The 21,648-nt window shown below is 39.8% G+C and overlaps 2 protein-coding genes across 3 annotated transcripts in view; both read left to right on the top strand.

Moving 5' to 3' along the window:
- SH3TC1 (SH3 domain and tetratricopeptide repeats 1) overlaps window positions 1-5,593 on the top strand; it is a 62,041-nt gene extending 56,448 nt beyond the window's left edge. For both annotated transcript variants that reach the window (XM_063457734.1, XM_063457735.1), the window contains exons 16-18: window positions 2,157-2,307; window positions 3,923-4,119; window positions 5,119-5,593. In XM_063457734.1, the coding sequence (XP_063313804.1) occupies window positions 2,157-2,307; window positions 3,923-4,119; window positions 5,119-5,364 (594 nt within the window). In that variant the 3' untranslated portion in view covers window positions 5,365-5,593. The remainder of the gene's footprint in view (window positions 1-2,156; window positions 2,308-3,922; window positions 4,120-5,118) is intronic.
- A 2,743-nt stretch (window positions 5,594-8,336) lies between these two features.
- The window catches only part of HTRA3 (HtrA serine peptidase 3), a 40,150-nt gene continuing 26,838 nt past the window's right edge, over window positions 8,337-21,648 (top strand). Inside the window, exons 1-2 of the mRNA XM_063457739.1 lie at window positions 8,337-9,174; window positions 20,574-20,673. Of these exons, the coding sequence (XP_063313809.1) occupies window positions 8,769-9,174; window positions 20,574-20,673 (506 nt within the window). The 5' untranslated portion in view covers window positions 8,337-8,768. The remainder of the gene's footprint in view (window positions 9,175-20,573; window positions 20,674-21,648) is intronic.

Raw genomic sequence — 21,648 nt, 5'->3', positions numbered from 1 at the left:
AAAGTTACGTCGCTATCTGTAGATGAAAGCTAAGTATAGTAATGCCTAAAGTCTGAGCAGAATTCCAATGTTACTGCTATTTAGCTGAGTTAGTCGATGGGGTGAATACGTTGGATTAAATACTGATAAATGCAATGTTATGCATTTATTGGATGAGGAATAAACAGCAATATATTTTTAAACAGGACTGAGTTAGGTATATGGGAATAATTATCAACAGACTAAGCAACAACATGACATGTCAGCTGGTAGAATTGTCTGTACAGCACTGTCAAAATTTGTAATAATTCATATGATGAAAATATAATTTTGCCATTAACCAATAGACTTGTGAACAGCGAGAAAATCTGTCTCTGCTGAACCACTTCTGCTGAAAATAATGTTTTTTTCAAGGTCGATTAATTTAGACCACATGCCGGTTAGGCTCATGAGAATTTAGTTTACAAAAAAGGATTCGGAAAATGAATCAGATGAACCAAAGGGGACAAAATTGTGCCAATTAGTGTATGGCAAAAATATACATAAAATTAATACTATGTATATATTTTGCAGTACAATTATAGGCGCATTTTCATACCATTTGGTTTACATAGCAAGTCTTATAAATACAAAAAGAGAAGTCCTGCGCTCACTCCCATCACTCCTGGGCAGCAGCAACGACCACAGTACACATCAGCCCCAATACATACAGTAAAATCCAAAGTAAAAGTTACCTGCGCTCTCTCCTAAATCCCTATGTATATGTAAACAAATGGACGTCATTTAGTTACTCCAATGGCCATTGGCGTGAATGCCTACCTGCCAACGTCAAGGCAGACCCCCCTGGACGGTTCCTACACTGACCTTTCACCTTGCTTCCTTGAGCCTCTGGCAAAGATATCTCTAATGAGACAGAGAGGGGTATTTTTTTATATACACCCCTATATACTTATTAACCCTTAATAGGGAACACATGGGATGGGCGGCAGCATTGTAACTTAACTGTATTATAGCAAGTATTATGTATATATTTTGCAGTACACCGACTGGCCCATTTTCCCACCCTCTTTTGTTCATCTTTTTATTTTTCACTGACAATATTCGGCCTTACTGAACTGACAAATGATCAAGTGTCAGAGGTCCTGAGCTAAATTTCATTTTTGGAAAAAATGGATCGACTGAAGCAATTTTTTTCCCCCAATGGATAATTTTTATTTAGTGGATAAAAAAAATGGTACTTAACACAGGAATACATAGCAAGAGATTGGACAATGTATATATAAGCACATTTTTTCATAATTGGACACTTTTAAAGTGCATATACAATTTTATGCAATTTATATATCTTATACGACAAAACTGAGTAAACTAAGGAAGGAAGAGAGACAAAGGGTGTCAGGGGAAGGGGTTGAAGGCCATGGTGAGGCACATGCATGGTGTTGTTACTGGTGGAGGCGCTTGCTTGAAGAGAGCATCCCAAGGTGACCAAACGTTTTGAAAATGGGAACAGGCGTCATGCAGTTTATGAGCCATTTTCTCAAAGTTTTGTGTAGTTAGTAGTGAGGTGAGCAATATTGGAGATGGTGGCACAGTTGTGGACTTCCCATGCTTGGCGATAACCATCTTTCCAGCAGCAAGGACAAGCAGAATTAAGTGCTTGCTGGGTCATTGGATAGATGGTGAAAGCATGTCTACGAGGAGTATGTAGGAGTATGTTGAAGTACGAAAAAAAATGTCCAGAGGTGTTTTATGATGGGACAGCTCCAAATTATGTATGATGGTGCCTCTTTGGGACTTGCATCTTCAACAGATTTCAGATGTACCAGGAATAATCCATCCCAATCGGGTTGGGAGCTTCCTATTGGTCTCCAAGTGGAAAGCACAAATACCTTGCATGTTTGAGGCTGCTCTCATTTAGCATTTTCGTGGAATAGTTGTCTGGAGGTCATTTCCTCATTGTGCTATGTAACATCATGAGTCAGAATTTAGTTAGCGTAAAATTGTTGATTAACAAAGAGAGAGGGGGTCGATTGAAACTATTTCTTCTGCTGTACACAAATCTTGTGCACAGTATACTTCTACAGAAAATGTTGTAGCCCTTGTAAATAATACATACTTCAGACAATCAGAGCGGAACATTTGAACTCAAATTTAAATTTTTGTCTTGGACATTTTAGGACTGTGCTCTTCCTCTTGCGGTGAAGACAGAAAATGTGAAGGCAGAACTTCGGTTGTGCAACAAGCTGACAGACCTATTGATCAACATGAAACATTATGAGGAATGTCTGGAACATGCAAAAATATCTCTGGCACTTAGTGTGTTTTTCGGTAAAGTTCATTCTCCCTGTTTCCTTAATTTTAATAAACTTGCATTAAGTAATATAATCTAAAGACATGGGGTGCTGTAGGAGACAAGCTATGCATTCTTAAACAAGTTAACAACATGTTACCTATTTATTTGTGTACTAGGATCCTACAGAAGACCAGAGGCCATGAAATTCAATATGAAAAGTGTAAACTTCTTTAATAAAACATTATGAATAACGCTGTGACAAAAATAACGTATTAGAAGAAAACAAGAATGCTCAAGTTACACAAAAGAGTGATTAAAATAATAATAATATAATACAAATACATAATATTGATGTTTCTAATAATACAGGTTACTTACCTCAAATTTTAAATTATTATTTGGAATTAGGTCAATTCTGTGCAACTTTTATTTCACAGAATGTCAGTCATTGGCTGAGAGTAGCCGGCTGATGCTCACAGCCAATGAATAGTGACGGTCACGGCTTCCAGCTTTTGTGGCTCCCATTACTAAATGGTTTGCCCCATTAACAGGTAATTGGGAACTGGGTACTCCTGTCATCTTCAGCAGTACAGCAGGCTGTAGTGGTTATGTTAATTGGAGTAACCCTTTAAGGCTCAGTGGTGGATTGCATCTTGTGGTAAATCTTTGTGGTCATGCACTCATTTTGGCACTGTGAGATATTCCATAGCCTATAGTCTAGAGGGTTTTGATTTGTTTCAGTTTTCTTTACAACTACAAATGATCTGCGGTCTGAAATGTAATGTGCCACAGAACTCACCAAAGTATTATTATTATTATTATTACGTTTGAATTTAGTGCATCTAATGGTTTGATTGTATCATTAATCAATTTACTCTGATTAGGATTTGAACTCTACTGAACTCTTCTTTGCTTTGTATGTTGAGGGACAGGCTACAAATACATATTTTACATAATGTCAGGAATAACTTAATTCCCAACACACAAAGACAACCCTAAAACGTATTACTGGACCTTAGAATGGCCGGATTTAACACTATGTATAAAATATAGTACAGGACAGGCCGAGGTCATGGAAACAGAGTACGAAAACGGTTAGACAAGCCAAAGATCGAGGGATACAGAAGTCAGAATAGCCAGATAACAAGCCAAGGTCAAAATACACAGGAATAAAAAGAATAAACATGGTCTCGGATAACCAAACTGTAAAATGCGACAGGGCAATGAGAACTGACCAGGTAAGGTTTAAATATACACAGAAGGGCTCTGATTGGCCAAACTGTGTCGGAACGTGCATGCGTTATGTCACACGAATGTTCCCGAGCGTCACAAACCAGGAGAATACATGATGGGACAGCTCCAAAATATGCAGAATGGTGCATAAGGTATGCTTGCAGCATCCGGCATCTAAAATACTAACAGACTCTGCCTCTGCTTAGGTAAGTAAAGCCATTGGTGGCATTCCCACAACCTTGTGGAAACACGCCTCAATGAAGTGTGCCTTCTGGGCAAGAGACCACTCTTGGGTCAGATCGCAGCTTTGCAGGCGCTGTGACACATACCATACAGAGAGAGATAGCCTTTGCCCATTTTCTAAACATATCATTAACAGATTCCTGCTTTTCTTTTTGTAATTGTTTTTCATTCTAGAGGATCAGCTGAATGAACGAGTGGCTTACCACCGATTAGCTGTAATATACAGCCATTTGGGTCAATGTGAATTGGCAGAACATTTTTACTTGAAAGCTCTCTCACTCTGCTCATCTCCACTGGAACTCGAAGAGGAAGGAGTATACTACATGAAAGTTTATTTAATCCTAGGGGACATCATTTTCTATAAACTTAAGGTACTGTACATACATCACCTGATTATATTACATGACAGCATTGTTCCAAGCTTTCTACTTACTTTATTACATTTGGACACTTGGAATCCAGGCTAACGATAAAGTTGCCCACTGGACTTATGACAAAATGAATACAGTCTCAAAATTATTCAACTCCTTCATGGCAAGCATCTTTAGTACTTCATAGAGCACCCTTTTACTTTTATGACCTGCTGCATCAAGATGCTTAGCCAGACACCAGCTTTTTGCAGCATTCTGAGGAATCGTAGTCCATTGCTCATTAGCAATGGCGTCCAGTTCAGTAATATTCTTGGGTGCAACCTGGTGAAACTAATGAAGCCCTTGATTAGTTGCCTAAGGTATGCTTGAGACAACACCTGCTTTGCATATGTGAGCTGTTGTGAGGGATTCTATGGAGAGGGTTGAATCGTTTTGAGACTTAAGAAATTATAAATTGCATTTTTAGTTGAATTTGGAGAAACCACTTGAAGCATTTGTTGTGTTGAGCTATTTCAATTTATTTTGTTTCATTTGTTCATTGCAAACAGCTGAAAGTCTGTGAGTTTTGACAATAAACCTGATTTTCCAGGGGGGGCTGAACATTTTTGATTACAACTGTAGATATATCAAGGGTAGACAACCTTCGGCACGTGAGATCTCGTGGGCTCTTTTTATAATGCTCTTTCAGCCATAATGCTGGCAAAGCAACAGTGGTGATGCATTCCACAACATCTGGAGTAACAAAGGTTGCCTACCCCTGTTCTATAGTGACACATTTTGTCACTATATGGTATTCCTAAACACCTTCTATATGTGCCTGGTCCAAATTTATTCATGATTATTGATATGTTGGGAATAGTCCAACCTGGTCTAGAGGCACTAAGGATAGACATTTTAGCGAATGTCCTCCACTTTGTGCATATTAAATCTTGGGTTTCAGTCTCAATAAGTTTGGCTTTATTGATATATATTGATATGTATATATCTCATTTATTTTAGGATCCCTTTGATGCCACCGGATATTATAATCTTGCACTTGCAGCAGCCGTGGATTTGGGCAACAAAAAGACTCAGCTGAAACTTTACACCAGGCTTGCTGTTATTTACCATAACTACTTAATCGATAGAGAAAAATCTCTTTACTTTTATCAGAAAGCCAGGACTTTTGCTATGGAGTTTAATATGAAGAGAATTAATCTGTCCCCAACAGAGTGTCCTCCAGCTCCAATTTGGACAGGCTTTTAACCTGTGTGGAAATTATATTTAGTGTCTGATTTTGTGATAATGAATAGAACTAAAAATGTACATTATATTTTTTTACCTATGGAAAATTACTTTTTGATGCGTTAGGTTTTTTTTTGGAACAATTGCATTTTTTTTTCTGAACCGCTCTGCACCTAAGGATTACAAAACTAGTTAACCAATATAAAAGAAAGGTAGTACCACAGTTGCGGACAATGGTCTAAAAAATAAGCCTTAAAGGACCACTATAGTGCCAGGAAAACATACTCGTTTTCCTGGCACTATAGTGCCCTGAGGGTGTCCCCACCCTCATGGTCCCCCTCCCGCCAGGCTCTGGGGGGAGGAAGGGGTTAAACTTACCTCTTTCTCCAGCGCCGGGCGGGGAGCTCTCCTCCTCTATGATCAAAGTCATCACAATACCTTTGCTATACGTGCTCCTGATTTGAAATTGATGGTAATTGACAGAAAGTCACGTTTATTTTAATAACTCAGTGTGCAATAAAGACTACAGATCCACATGGTAAATAGGGCCATAGTGATCAGATATGTATACGTCATACCACTTTAAAAACATGTGTTTGTTTACAGCTTCGTGTCAATAACTAAAACCTATTCTTGGCAACCAGTACTTTTAATTGTACTTGTAATTTTATGCAGGAATGTGTATATATAATTATGGTGTCAGAAACACTATAATATGCCATTTTTAATATCATTTTAATTTTTTTAATAAAGTATACTAAAATGTCGAAAACAAAATATAAACGAACGCAAGCAATTATTGTGTTACATAAAACATATAAAAAAACGTTTATTTTTACAGCTCATGTAAAGTGTTGTAAATATTAATTGCAAGCATATTCTGTAATACTTCACTGCCCAAAATAAATTACATTGTAAAGTCTAACACCAAACCTTACCATTTGGCAACAAACACTCTATTACAACTCGATTAACAGGACATATAATAAAATCAGTGTTACACGTTAAAGGGACACTCCAGGCACCCAAACCACTTCTCTCCATTGGAGTAATCTGGGTGCCAACTCCCAGCACCCTTAACCCTGCAAGTGTAATTACCTATATGATCACAACCATGTAACACCTGGGTGATATGCCTGAACACCACAATTTAAATCAATAAAATATCCCCAATCGAATCTGACACTGTGTCAGTTGTAATGGTGTAAATCAACACTATATGGATGAGAGCCCTGTGTATATTCAACAATAGTTGTCTATTTGGCAGAATTTTTTTTTGAAAAAAAAAATAATGAAAAAAATAAAATAAAAACAAAAAATAATGACAAAATGTGAAAAAAATGTATATACATTCCCACTGTGCACACACTAAAAGTAGCAAAAATAATCATCAACTGGTGGATGGTATTGGATGGATCTCACCACTCCTGCTGTTGAGGAAAGTCCCGGATTAAGTGAAGTTGCTGAGTGTAATGGCTTGTCAAGCCTGTAGGTGAATAACCTTTCATTACTATGTGGATCCCAGTAGCTGCTCCTCAGTTGTCCTGCCTTGTAGTGGATGGGGTGCCTGGGGTCACTTCCTTACTGCCTGGGCTGCGCGCTCGGGACCTCAATTGTCTTCAAAAACAATAAAGGTTAGCTGTGACTTTAAATCAGAATTTTTTTTTATTTAAATGATAAATCACATTCCTACAAGTACAAACATTACAAGTGCACTGTGCAAAAAAAAAACACTTTATTGGCACTTTATGCGAGATTTTTTTTATTTTTGATTAAATTTAGAGTGTATTTTTATGAGCTATCACACTTTTAAGGTGCTGCTTTCTTTTAAAATATAAATAATTGTCTTTTTATATTTTATAAGATATTGGCCAGCGCCTATTTTACTGGTTTTTTTTGTTTGTATTTTTTTGGTACATATAGTCATTGGACGTTGGAGATCGTTACAGATTTTTAAGATGCAATAGAGCTAAAATGCATGTGAAGAACTTCTAAGCATGTACAAAAAGATTGGTTGCCAATGTCAAATAAAGCTCAAGTATATTATACTTAAAGGACCACTATAGTGTCAGGAAAACAAACTCGTTTTCCTGACACTATACAACCCTTAGGTCCCCCCACCCTCAGGCCCCCCCTCTCGCTGGGCTGAAGGGGTGAAATCCCCTTCAGCTACTTACTTTAATCCAGCGCCGGGCTCCCTCGGCACTGGTGACCACTCTTCCCACTCCGACGTCAGCTACCAAGTGTGGAGGAATGCGCATGCGCGGCCAGAGCACCGCACGCAATAAAAACGCCAATAGGAAAGCATTTCTAAATGCTTTCCTATGGACGCTCTGCGCCATGGATGCGAAATTTGCATCCAGCGTCGCAGATGTGCCTCTAGTGGCTGTCCGGAAGACAGTCACTAGAGGCTGGATTAATCCTGCAAAGTAAACATAGCAGTTTCTCTGAAACTGCTATGTTTACATCTGAAGTGTTAAAACCTGGAGGACCTGGCACCCAGACCACTTCATTGAGCTGAGGTGGTCTGGGTGACTATAGTGGTCCTTTCAAGATGATAAATCCCTGTGAAAATGTGTATTAAGTAAAATATTTTCTTATATTTCTTAACATGAGAAATTGTGCTTGGCTGAAAACCTGAAACAAACTCAGGGACTATCCGTAGAGATCTGGTACTCTTGGCAGATATGTTACATGATGTAACATCAGAAAAATGTATAGATTACAAAAAATCATTTTGAGTAACGCACATGTGCCCAGCTCTTATTTTTCTGAGTCTGTAGTATTTCTGTTATGCTAACGATCATCTGCTACGCTGCAAGATAGCATGCCTTTCACATTAATATTAATAATACTTAGCCATGAAAAGTTTCTGTGATTTACTTTTTATCTCCTGTTACCAAGTAGAAAGAAAAACGTAAATAGAATTTCTTGAAACGCTGCAGTCAGGCACAGAGTGCTGATGACTGGAGTGAGCACATTTTTTTGGCACGCACTCTGGAATGCCACTGACTTTCTGTCTCAAAAGCACTTAGCAGAAGAGAGGGTGTGATGGGAAAAAAAACCCTCCTAGCATAGGCTGAACCTGGTGACAATCCAAGCACAACTAACCAGCCCATAGAGTGTTCTCAGCTCACATATCCACACAGAACTGTTAAATACTAACAAGGAAACTCAGGCATCACTTTGTTTTTCACTCGTATGGTGTAGCAGTCAACGAGGCACCACACTCCATACGGACCCAAGTCTCTGATTGCTGTAGGCAGAAGGGCACTGTAGATAAACCCTGTCATGTTTAATTATCTGAACATAAGATTGGATGGTTAATGTGAAGGCATATCTTCATTAAACGACCTTTAGAACTATAACTATCTCCCACTGTTAAAAGGTTCTTCTCTCTCCTGCTTAGAAGATAATCCACCACCATGAAGTTATGCGTCTGCCCCTCACTTCTTCTACTGCTCCTCTTAGTTCTTTGCCCGGCATTGTCTGCATGTCCGTCTCGCTGCGATGTTTCAAGATGTCCAAGCCCAATTTGCCCTAGCGGGTATGTTCCAGATCGCTGCAACTGCTGTTTGATCTGCGCTGCAGGAGAAGGTGACTTGTGTGGACGTGACATAGACCCACCATGTGGGGACAGTTTGCAGTGTAAACCACCACCCGGAAAGAGAGGCATCAAGGGAACATGCCAGTGTAAGCACAACTACAAAGTGTGTGCCAATGATGGGCAGACATATGACAACTTGTGCCAAATGAAGGTGGCAAGTCGCCGGGCACTGCAACAAGGACATTCCCCCGTAGTACAGGTGCAGAAAGGAGCCTGTGAATCGGGTAAGAGGGAATGAATGGAAATACTGCCAGCTGTTTTTTTTTTAAAATGCTTAACTAGTTAAACACAGCATTGAGCTACAATTGGGTGACCACTGATTTAGATATGGTAAAATAGATTGTAACGGTCATCGTAAAAAAAAAAAAAAAATGATATGTGAAAATAGTTGCAATAATTATCAATGCTTATAAGTGCTGTATTTGTACGGACTTAAAGAAATTGTGCTCAGAATATAGAACTTGTAAGGAATATGACATTGGAAAATGCTAACTGATGCATTTTAATGGGAGATCAACTTATGTGTTAAATGATTTCCATTTCTGACCACATGTGTGCATTTATGACATTTTCTAACAATTTTTCCTATTTGACTAATAAATCACTACCAATGATAGATGCAAAAAGTAGTATATGTTTAGCATCAATTTATTATTATTTTTCTTTTACATGTCTGTCTCGGATAGCGTGCTAAAGGGTTACCATGAAATTCTGAGCTGTGCAAAAGATTCACATTCCAAATGAATGACGAGCCCTTCTGATAGTGTGCGGGACAGTTGTGCTTTTCATTGGGCCAGTGTTACTGTCATGTCTGCATTTTTGTAAACATAAACTATTCACCACAAAATGAAAATAATGTTGTTTATCATAGACAGAAGATCACTTTTCCCAGTTTCTGAGATTCGGTTCATGTGCAATTCCTTGTGCCCACAGTAGAGGGCAGTGCCGTATTGAAACTGGGTTCTGCAGACCTTGTAGAGCTGTCTCTAAGATGACATTTTGACTCTTCAAGGATTAATGTGTCTACATATTTTTGTGATCGTATTTTCTAGGTTTTTATTGTAATAGAACTGAATGAATGTGCAACAGATTATTTTTTTTATTTTTTCACTAATAGGGTTATTTTCTGAAATAACAATGCAAAGTGAATTCAAAGTGAATTTCGAATTTAAGGCCAGAGTTGCTTAACTGAGAGAATAGATAACTTAGAGAATGTGTCCAGTTTGGCCACTTTGACCTAAAGTGAAATGAAAATTCACCTTGAATTCTCATTTTAGTAAATAACCAGGTGAGTATTATCAATACATTTATGTGGCTGTGCCGTTGACTGACCTACACATACTAATCAGCTTATGTTTTACAAAAAATTCAAAGATATATATATATATATATATATATATATATATATATTTTTTTTTTATTTACATTTAAAGTTTATTATATTAGTATGTATGACATGCATGAGTCAGTTGTGTGTCTTCACAAAATCTTTCACTATTTTTATTACCATATTTATTTGTTCTGCACTGAATACTGCAATGCAGTTTTAAATATTTTAACCCCTTACCTGTTTTTTCTTGTTTTTTTCAAGTTAGTTAAAGGGACACTCCAGTCACCCAGACCACTTCTGCCCATTGGCATGGTCTGGGTGCCAACTCCCACTACCCTTAACCCTGCAACTGTAAATATTGCAGTTTTCATAAACTGCAATAATTACCTTGCAGGGTTAACTCCTCCCCTAGTGGCTGTCTACTAGACAGCCACTAGAGGGCACTTCCTGGTCCATAGCACAGGTTTTCTGTCCTATAGCGAGTTCAGCTCATTCCAACTCTGCTGTTCATGAAAACTCGAACTGGGAGGGAATCCAAGCGGGTGACTAGAGTTAATTGTCCTCACCTGTGTTTACTGAAAAACAGCAGTTTAAAATGCAGAGTTTAGATAAGGGGCATGCTAGCAGTGCATTCAACGTTAACTAAGGGCACCATAACAACTTCATTGGAGTGAAATTGTTATGGTGCCTGGAGGTTACTGGCGCTGGCTTCCCTGTAGAGGTTCAACCATTCACAAACTGTTCCATTACAGAAAGTCGAATTTATTTTAATAACTAAGTGTGCAATAAAGACTACAGATCCACATGGTAAATAGGGCCATAGTCATCAAATATGTGTAAGTCATACCACTTTAAAAACATGTGTTTGTTTACAGCTTCGTGTCAATAACTAAAACATATTCTTGGCAACCAGTACTTTTAATTGTACTTGTAATTTTATGTAGGACTGTGCATATATAATTATGGTGTCTGAAACACTATAATATGCCATTTTTAATATCATTTACATTATTAAAGTATACTATAATGTCGAAAAAGAAATATAAACGAATGCAAGCAATTATTGTGTGACATGAAAAATATTAAAAAATGTTTATTTTCACAGCTCTTGAAAATTGCAAGCATATTCTGTAATACTTCACTGCCCAAAATATATTACATTGTAAAGTCTAACACCAAACCCTACTATTTGGCACCAAACACTCTATTACAACTCGATTAACAGGACATATAATAAAATCAGTGTTACACGTTAAAGGGACACTCCAGGCACCCAAACCACTTCTCTCCATTGGAGTGGTCTGGGTGCCAACTCCCAACTCCCATCAGTGTCAGTTGTAATGGTGTAAATCAACACTATATGGATGAGAGCCCTGTGTATAATCAACAATAGTTGTCTATTTGGCAGAACATTGTTTGAAAAAAAAAAATAATGAAAAAAATAAAATAAAAACAAAAAATAATGACAAAATGTGAAAAAATGTATATACATTCCCACTGTGCACACACTAAAAGTAGCAAAAATAATCATCAACTGGTGGATGGTATTGGATAGATCTCACCACTCCTGCTGTTGAGGAAAGTCCTGGATTAAGTGAAGTTGCTGAGTGTGATGGCTTGTCCAAGCCTGTAGGTGAATAACAACTCGATTAACAGGACATATAAAAAAAAAAAAAAAAGAACAGTGTAACACGTTAAAGGGACACTCCAGGCACCCAGAACACTTCTGCCCATTGGAGTGGTCTGGGTGCCAACTCCCATTACTCTTAACCCTGCAAGTGTAATTATTGCAGTTTTTATAAATTACCTTGCAGGCAGGGCCAGATTAAGAGCCCAGTGGGCCTGGTGCTGACAATTATGACGGGGCCTAATTGCAGAATCTTATTGACCTAAAACAGTCATACCTCTCAAGCATCATGTATCTGATGGAGTTGGTGTTGGAGGGAAACTCAAATGATGCAGCTATACGAAAACACATACTCTATGCTAATCTCTTTATCTAATTTGTGCTTTCATCTTTCAAGTAAATCTATACCCCCTAACAGCAGTGTCCAGTGAAGCAGGAAGTCAATGGGTGGGGTAAAATGGTGGGCCACTGATGCGAATCACGTGACCAGACCTGCCAAAAGGGGTGATCATGCCCAAAAAGGGGACATGTTTGTCCAAAGAATTGGAAGGCCAGCCTGGCATCAGTGTGCCTATGTATCACTATGTCAGTGTCCCCATGTCACCCAGTCTCCCAGTGTCTGTGTCCTCATTTCTCCCAGTGTCCCCATGTCTCAGTATGTCCCGTGGCACTAGGATACTAGGGGACACTGAGAGACATGGGGACACCGTGAGACATGGGGACACTGAGAGACCCGGGGACACTTAGGCACTTGGGGCACTGAGACACTGGGAGACATGGGGGCACTTGTGGATACAGACATGGGGACACTGGGAAACATGGGGACACAGACATTTGGGGACACTGGGAGAAATGGGGTCACAGACAATAGGGACACAGACACTGGGATACATGGGGACACTGATATTTTAGGAAACTAAGACACTAGGGAAACTGAGAGACATGGGAACACAGACACTGGGAGACTAGGGGATATTGGGAGACATGGGGACACTGAGACACTAGGGACACTGCATGGGAGGCATGGGGACACAGACACTTGGGGACACTGGCTGGGAGGCATGGGGGCACTTGTGGACATAGACATGGGGACACTGGGAGACATGGGGACACAGACATTTGGGGACACTGGGAGACATGGGGCACAGACACTGGGAGACATGGGACACTGAGACACTGGCTGGGAGATATGTGGACACTGGGAGACATGGGGACACAGACATTTGGGGACACTGGGAGACATAGGGGCACATACACTGGGAGACATGGGGACACATACACTGGGAGACTAGGGGACACTGGGAGACTAGGAGACACAGACACTAGGGACACTGGCTGGGAGATATGTGGACACTGGGAGACATGGGGACACAGACATTTGGGGATACTGGGAGACATGGGGGCATGTACACTGGGAGACATGGGGACACATGGAGTGTCCCTAGTGTCTCCGTGTCCCAATGTGTCTACCTATGTCTCACAGCGTCCCCATGTGTCTCAGCATCCCCATGTTTCCCAGTGTCCCCTAGTGTCCCAGTGTCCCCAAGTGTCTCAGTGTCCCCACATCTCCCAGTGTCCCCATGTTTCCCAGTGTCCCCACATCTCCCAGTGTCCCATAGTGTCTCAGTGTCCCCATGTGTCCTCTAGTGTCTCCATGTCTCCCTACTGCCTTACCCCCCATCCTTCACATACCTGAGCTGTAGTCTGTCTCTGCAGGCTGGGAGCTGCTGTCTGGACTCTCTGTGCTATGTAGCTGCTCCCCCTCAGATCAGTGAGTAGTGAGAGGCAGGGAGATGCTGTAACTTCCTATCCCTGCCTCTCCCCTACTGGTCAGTGCTGGTATTGCAGAGTAATCTTCGTTGATACTGAGAAAAATATTTGCATTTGGATTGCCTGTATTACTGCAATACTGTCACGACCATGCAGCCTCAAATACCGGCTGTGCCTTAAAATACCAGTCAGGTGGCAAACCTAAGAGTAGTGTGTAAAACAAATATATAAAAAAAGAAAGTTTTTTTTTTTTTTAAATGGGCCTCTTCCATGGGCCTGGGCCTGGGCCTGGAGCTGCAGCTCCATCAGCCCCTATGTTAATCCGGCCCTGCTTGCAGGGTAAAGTCCTCCTCTAGTGGCTGTCTATCAGACAGTCACTAGAGGGATTTCTGGGTTCTTAAAACACAAAAAGTGTTTTAAACGACGCTGGACATCCTCACTCAATGCATGAGGACCTCCAGCGTCACCAGAATCCCCATAGGAAAGCAGTGAATATGCTTTCCTATGTGGAGGTCTAATGCGCACGCGCGGCTGGCTTGCCTTTAGGGGTTCAACCATTCACAAACCGTTCCATTACAATCACTCTGTGCTGTGTCATTCTGCTGCTCAGAATCTTGGAAGAGGAAGCATTGGACAGAGGCACCCTGTTATGGTACCTGACTTTAGTTGCCATGTGGAGGGGGGACAGTCCTCAAGGTCCTCCCTCTCTCCTCAGCAGTTCTGATGCAACTCCGCCCCTTTTTATGACGCGGCATGTGCACGCCAACGTCATGACTTTAATGACGTCACGGCCCGCCAAAATGTTCGAATTGGAATGTTTTGGAGACGTGGCTACTAATTAAAAAGCCACAACATTAATAGGCTCAGAGGGCTTAAATCGTTGCCCTGCTGTGGTTTAAAGTTATTTGTTCCTTTTAGTGCATTTTACTCTTGACTGATTTCTGGTTTTGACTTTGGCTGTGTTTTGTCTATTCTCTTTTTTCCTTCCCTGTGACTCGGTTTTTGTATTTTCACTCATTTTGATTTCTGGTTTACTTAATCTTGCGTGTTCCTGACTATTCTCTGTCCTTGCTACGTAGCCTGGTGACTCTAAGTTCTGGTATACATTACTTGTTCTATTCTATTACACACTGCTGATTGGCTTAGAGAGTAAGCTGACACTCTAAACCAATCAGTAACTCTCCATTCACAAAATGGCTAGATAAAAATACAAATAAAAAATGTATTTCTCAAGCCATTTTGTGAATGGGGTGCTACTGATTGGCTTAGAGCAGTGTTTCCCAACCCAGTCCTCAAGTACCCCCTAATAGTCCAGGATTTAGGGATTACTTAATTGTGTCTTAGAAAAAAAAGCACACTTCAAACACAATAGGGTAATTCTTAAATGTTGGACTGGTAGGGGGTACTTGAGGACTGGGTTTGGAACCACTGGCTTAGTGCATCAACTTACGATGTAAGCCAATTAGCTCTTCTTTCAAGATTGCGAGCAGAGGAAGGACAGAGGCAGATCGATCAATGCTCAATACATGAATAATATTACAGGAATACCATTCATGAGTGGTCTAACCCCTAAATGTAAGGCAGTGCCAGTGACATTCTGGCACCATAAGAACTTAATTCAAATGAAGTTGTTATGGTTATGTTATGCTCTAAGTGTGCACAGAGCTAAAACTAATAGTACACCTAAACGTTACATGAATGAATACAAACACAAGAGGCACAAGACATGTTATTGCAAATCAAGTGAAAGTTTTGTAAATGCACTCAATAAAATGAAATCATGTAATGTCGGCGGTTGCATGGATCCTTACAATGTGTGGGCCAGTTCAACTACTAAACTAATACTGTCTCACTGGTAGTGGAATGGTAATCCAGTTTTAGGTGCTAATGCCCTGTCCTTTGTACATTTAAAAAAAAAAAAAACATGTTGACTCTTTAAATCTCTTTAATGCTGGTCTTATGCAATTCACAACCAAAAGCAACAAGGTAAGAACCAATTGGACGATTTAGAGGTTCATACAGTATATCCAAAACCCTAGATAGTCCTTACCTGACTGTCCGCAACTAACTGTAACACATCAGTTAGTGTTATTCTTCTATCTCTATCCAACCATCTACCCACACAATGAAGCCAACCAACTCCATCACCCACTCTTCACCAAGTAAATCCCAATTCAGTCAATCTTCAGCCATCTTGGTTTCTGGCACACAGACAACCTAGTGTTTGCTAACTCAGGCCAATCCTTACCATTTAATGTGTTTTTAATGGGGGCACTTCGCAAACCAAGTGGGTTCTTGAGATATGTAGTTAAGTAGTTCCATTTCTCGTTAAAAAATAGTAGAACTGTTGCCCAACTGATAATTTCTCTGTCAGCTTATCTGTAGCTCTAATAATGGTTTAACTATTTAAGAAGTTGGGCAACTGGCCATCCTGGTTTCTACAAGACATGGTTATAGTGCCTATCTTAGCCCCCTGACCACAGAGTAACAAAAGAAGTGTGTCCCCTCTTTGACAGTTCAGTGCCACCATGAAAGCGATGTCTAGAGACACTAGGAATCATTTCTAGAAGCTTTATTAGAACTTTGATCAAAGTATTGCTGTCACTTGTTTGCCTTATTTTGGTAATTTGTTAATGCAATTTTCGTAAATCTGATAGATTTTCTGTCAGAATTATTCCATCACTATAAATTTGGCAGTCCTTCAAAATGGAAATTTCTGCAAAAACGCTATGCTGACATCACTACCACTAGCTGCCAGGGAGGGATGTCAAGTAGGACTGTCTGGGGGGGGGGGGGGGGGGAGGACATGAGCTGCGTGATATTAGCCAAACTAAGATATGTGTTCTAATGATGCTCCAATGATGCTGACAGACAAGGGTACATTCTGTATCTGCAACTTTTCATAGCAAAATGCTGCACACACAGACTCCAGACACCATGACCACTTCAAATCGGTGGTGTTGTCATGGTGCTTGGAGTAAGCCCTCTAACCACCACATAATACCTTGATAAATACTACACTACAGAATATTACAAGCACCACAACCATTACAGCATGCTGTAGGAGTTACAGTGCCAGAAGTGCTCTGACATCCCGATTTCAATAGACAACTCCTCCACTAAGAGTTAGCCTGGCATTGCAGGGTTTAGCTCATTGGCTGAGAGGGATCAACTGACACTCTTTGCCAATGAGTTAGTCCTGCATTTCAAGATTTAGCTCAGTAGAGCTAATGGAAGTTCTGGCTATCATGGTGGAGGTGACCAGCGCCAGTATCCAGGTAAGTTGTTAAACCTTACCCTAGAAGGGTGCAAGGGCACTCCTGGCACCATAAATACTATAGCACAATGTAGTGGTAATGGTGCTTGGAACGCTCATTTACCATTTACCCTTGCTTGAAGAGAGATTGGGCAACATCTTGTCCTTCACATCTTCACATCTTGTCCTGCTTGAAGGACAGAATATGCATCACTAGTGAATCTGCAGGACTTTCGTAACATACAGATTACAATATATATGAGTATATAGTAGCAAAATGTGCTGATACAAATTTGGTTGTTGCAGGCAGTATGCTCAAAAAAGGAACTGTGACCTATCTGGTACTGACGTGACATCCCCCACCCTAATTAATGCTATTGGATTTTTTACTGGGATAAAAAGTGCAGGAACAGTACCCCAGTATGAAAACATTTCTCCTACAGCCCTTGCATGTGCTCTTGTTGTGTTCCTATGATGCTCCTTGCACCATTGCATCACAGTACCTCGACATTGGTTGTTCCTATTTTACTTTTAACATGTGAGACAGTTTCAAGAGGCTCTTCTCAAATCTATATGCTCTGTGGTCAGTTCCAATGGGGCATATATGTGAGGATGGACAGGAAAACTCAAACCAAGGTCTCTGGTCAAGATCTTCATAAGTTACTGAAAAAGCAAGCTGCACAATACAGTTTGATCACTCTATTTACCCAGCCAGTCAGCATTCTGGCATTTAGAAAAGTAGAATGTTCACATCTTACTTTTCCTCAGGTGACGATGCCTAATGGAATGCTATATTCCAGACATCATTTAACGTGGCACACCAATACATGGGTTCCACTGAATATTTGTCTTCTCCCCAGCTCAATATAAATTCCACAAAAAAAAGAAAAAAAACATGGAAAACGGTGTGTGGAATTTACACCTTCAACTGTGAAAAGGGTCAAGAGTTTAATATTAACTTAAACATTTCTCAAATGATAAAAATAAACAAATGGTGGAATTACAGCAGCTATTTCAAAAGGCTGGTAGAGGCGCACATATACTCGTAGCTTGCAACCATCTTCTCCAGGAGAAACCAAACTAAGAGTCTAAAAATGTTCTATTAAAATATTATGACAGTTTTTGTTGTTTAAAAGATGGAGAGATAATATTTTATTATATATATCTTGATAAAGACCTAAGGGTCGAAATGTTGATTTTTCTACACCGAATAAATAATCTTATAACAAGACCTCTGGAGTGCTCTATCTACTATCTGCATATATATATATATATATATATATATATATATATATATATAAGAACCAGCAGATTCCATAGTTACAGACAAGTCATCTTATGAGAAACATTATATAAAATATGTTGTGTACATAAATGTGTACTTGAACAGAAGAATGAGGTCGTGTTGTACACTACCTTACCTTATCCATCTCAGTTTGGAGTATTCTAGAAAATCATTGTTTATTCATTTTCAGAAAGTCTCTCTGAAACAGTCAAGACTGTTATCTAAGTGGCCTTTTTAAATTCAAGGCAACTCAAAGCTATTTACGAGGCTTGTAGGATGCTCTCTAAGATGAGCTTTTCTCTGTGCGTATGATTTGGAGCATTTCTGTAATGTCTTTGGCTGCTATGCCATGAAATGCCTGGGCCTCATTTTTCTTTCCAGTCTGACACTGATCGTATTCATTTCACCATCCTTGGGGTGTAATGTTTGCCCATGTGCATGAATTACTCAGATCACTATTAACATACAAAAAAGAAGCTTCCTTCAATCCAATACATTTGAATGGCAAAACCGAGGCTAAAAAAGTTAAGCTGGGACTATAGTTGAATTGGAGATTTTTTCAACAGTATCTGTTTAAGCTTCAATTTTGCAAATCAGATTTAATGTGCCAAAATGTGGTGTTCCAAGGTGTCCTCTTTTTCTAAAGCAGGCTTCTTTGCTTATAGCAGTTCAGCTCAGTGCGGTCAGTGTGTGACACACACACACACACACACACACTCTTACTCTTACCTCTGTCCATTATGGGCTGGAGTAGAGGGAGTGCTGCTCCTGGAACCTGGATGTTGGGGAAGCAGGGACTCCTTCCTGCTTCTCCCTTCCTATGCAGCAGTTACCCCAACGGATGTCTTCTGGGCACCTTTAGCCCTGCCCTGTTGTCATTTGACCCCGTCCTGTGCACGGTAAGCCCCTCTCCTGCCACAATGTGTTTGTTTCTTTAATAATCCCGGGTGGAGGATTCATTATTCTCCACTAGGGATTATTAAAACAACAAACACATTGCCCTTGATACAGTGCCTGCATTTGGGGGGGGCAGAAGGGGGGCACTTCATGGTGTAGGGGGGGCATGACCCCCTCTGCCCCCCCATCCCTCCCAGTGAGACCACTGCATTAACGTTAGATTTACAACTGCAATAGTGTTCCCCTACCTATGTTGGTGTTCCCACCCTCTGGGAGGGTTTACGTGTATTACCTCACCACATAGCCTCTCTGTGGCTGCTCTGCCTCTCCATAGAGAAGCATTGGGAGGCAATGGTGCAATTAAATGTTCTCTAGAAGCATCATTTGATTGAGAATCAAGTCTGACTCGGATCTCACAGTGGAAGCACCTTTAGTGGCTTGCAAGAATGGAAACATTATAGTTTCATCAAAATGACAATGATTTACATTGCAGGGTTAAAACTAAAGAGCCACTGCACCCATACCCGTTCATTAAGATGGAGTGGTCTGGGTGCCTTTAGTGGTCATTTTAAATCATTTCTGTGACGAGTTCAGCTTGGTGAGGAGAATCAACCGGGTTATTTCTTATTCTGTGATAGCCAGTTGGATTTGTTCTGAGGAGGGAAGCAAATTATATAAATAAATATATATATATATATATATATATATATATATATATATATCCATCTATACTATCTGGAGCTGAACAGAGCCACTACAGACATGCAATTGGGGTAGAATAGCTGATATTGGTTTCTAAATCATGTTATTCACTGACATAATCCCTATAAATTACTGATTGTGGAAACATATTAATGCAAGCTTTAGTATTTTGGAACACGGAGATGATGTGTGCATTTACCATTGCTATGATATGTCCCTGGCTTCCTAATAATTTTTCTGATTTAAGCTCTTATGACAGTGGCGTCATCTAACAATGTTATCTGTATATCTGATTCGTAGCATCAGCAATCACATGAACAGGAAAGCCTCATATAACTTAAAGTGTTTAGATTGATTGCTCTTATCAATGATCACCCACGTTCGAAAATTGATTGCAGTTCACCTTGTGATGTCCTTGACATATCTGTCATTTAGAAAGGATTTCCATGATGGTCCTGACATGTCAACCTGTCTTTAATAGGCTTTTCATCACAATTTCACTTCGAGCTTCAAGTACTCTAGCAAAATTCAGTGGAAGAAAGCAGTGATATTCCTGAAGATTACATTTTCGTTATAACATTTTGCATAGTTAGAGTAAAAAGGTCATTTGAGGTTATGTGCACGCATAGATATGTATGCAGACATTTTATCCAAGAGGAAACTGGAAGACTGTAATTAAAGAAAGCCTGTCTGTGTCTTGAAATGTTAAACAGAAAATATTCTTACTAACACAACCAATTTTTTCTGCCAGTATAGGTCATCAACATCCCAACAGTCCAAGATACAAATTTAACTTCATTGCTGATGTGGTTGAGAAGATCGCGCCTGCAGTTGTCCACATTGAACTTTTCTTAAGGTAATGTTTCATTTTATTTGATGTGTTTGACAATTCCGGTTCAAGTGTAATCATATTTTATGTTCAAGACAATACATTCTTGGTGGAAAAATAACTCTGAGACAAACTCTAGGAGTTTGAAACAGTAAAACATGTCAATCACAAATGCTCTCAAAACTACCCTTTCCACTAAATGAAAAAGGCATTTATCTTTGGGCTTAAATATTGCATTGCCGACAAACATGTCCCAAGTCATTGATGTCAAGCTACTGATTGTTCCTAGTCTTATCATACGCTAGTCTGGAGTAAAAGAATTCTCAGGACAAGTTTGGAGATCACTCGATGTGTGACCTGAGAGTATAGCAGCTGACTCTAGTAGCACATGCTGGCTATTCTTTGCTAAAAAAAATAAACAATTGAAGAAATTGTAACTGCCCCATTAAAAAAAAAATTCAATTCTTTAGCTTCCATTTGGAAATTAAGCAAAGCTAGTGGAAACAAAGACACAATCTTTATTTGGGACATCATGGTATACTTATATAAAAGGTGATTGAGGGTTATGCAAACTCGTGATATGAAAAATGGACCAATGTCTTTGTCCAGGATTACAAACTGAGTTTCCTACATTTGTACATATCACTTTCATGAATGGGGAGCTACTGATTGCCTTAGAAAGTCTGCTGACTACTCTACACCAATAAGTAACGCTCTTTTTCGATATGCTCGAGCCTTCCGTTATCTAGGATTTCAGATAGTAGAAGGACAGAGGGCAGAGCAGTCCAGCGCTGGGACACGTACTTTGGGGTTAAACCATTTGTGAGCGGTTTAAACTCCTAAAGATGAGCCAGCACCAAAGACCTTCTGGCACCGTAACAACTTATTTTCAATGAAGTTGTTATGGTGCTCAAACTGGCCCTTTAACTTTATCCATATCCTAGTTAATCTCAATTTAGAACAAAAAGATAAAAAAAAAAAAAGCTTTTGACAGAAGAGAAT

The sequence above is a fragment of the Pelobates fuscus genome, chromosome 6, assembly GCF_036172605.1.
Source record: "Pelobates fuscus isolate aPelFus1 chromosome 6, aPelFus1.pri, whole genome shotgun sequence".
NCBI lineage: Eukaryota > Metazoa > Chordata > Amphibia > Anura > Pelobatidae > Pelobates > Pelobates fuscus.
Note: the sequence above shows the minus strand (reverse complement) of the source record. Positions and strands in the feature narration are given on the sequence as shown.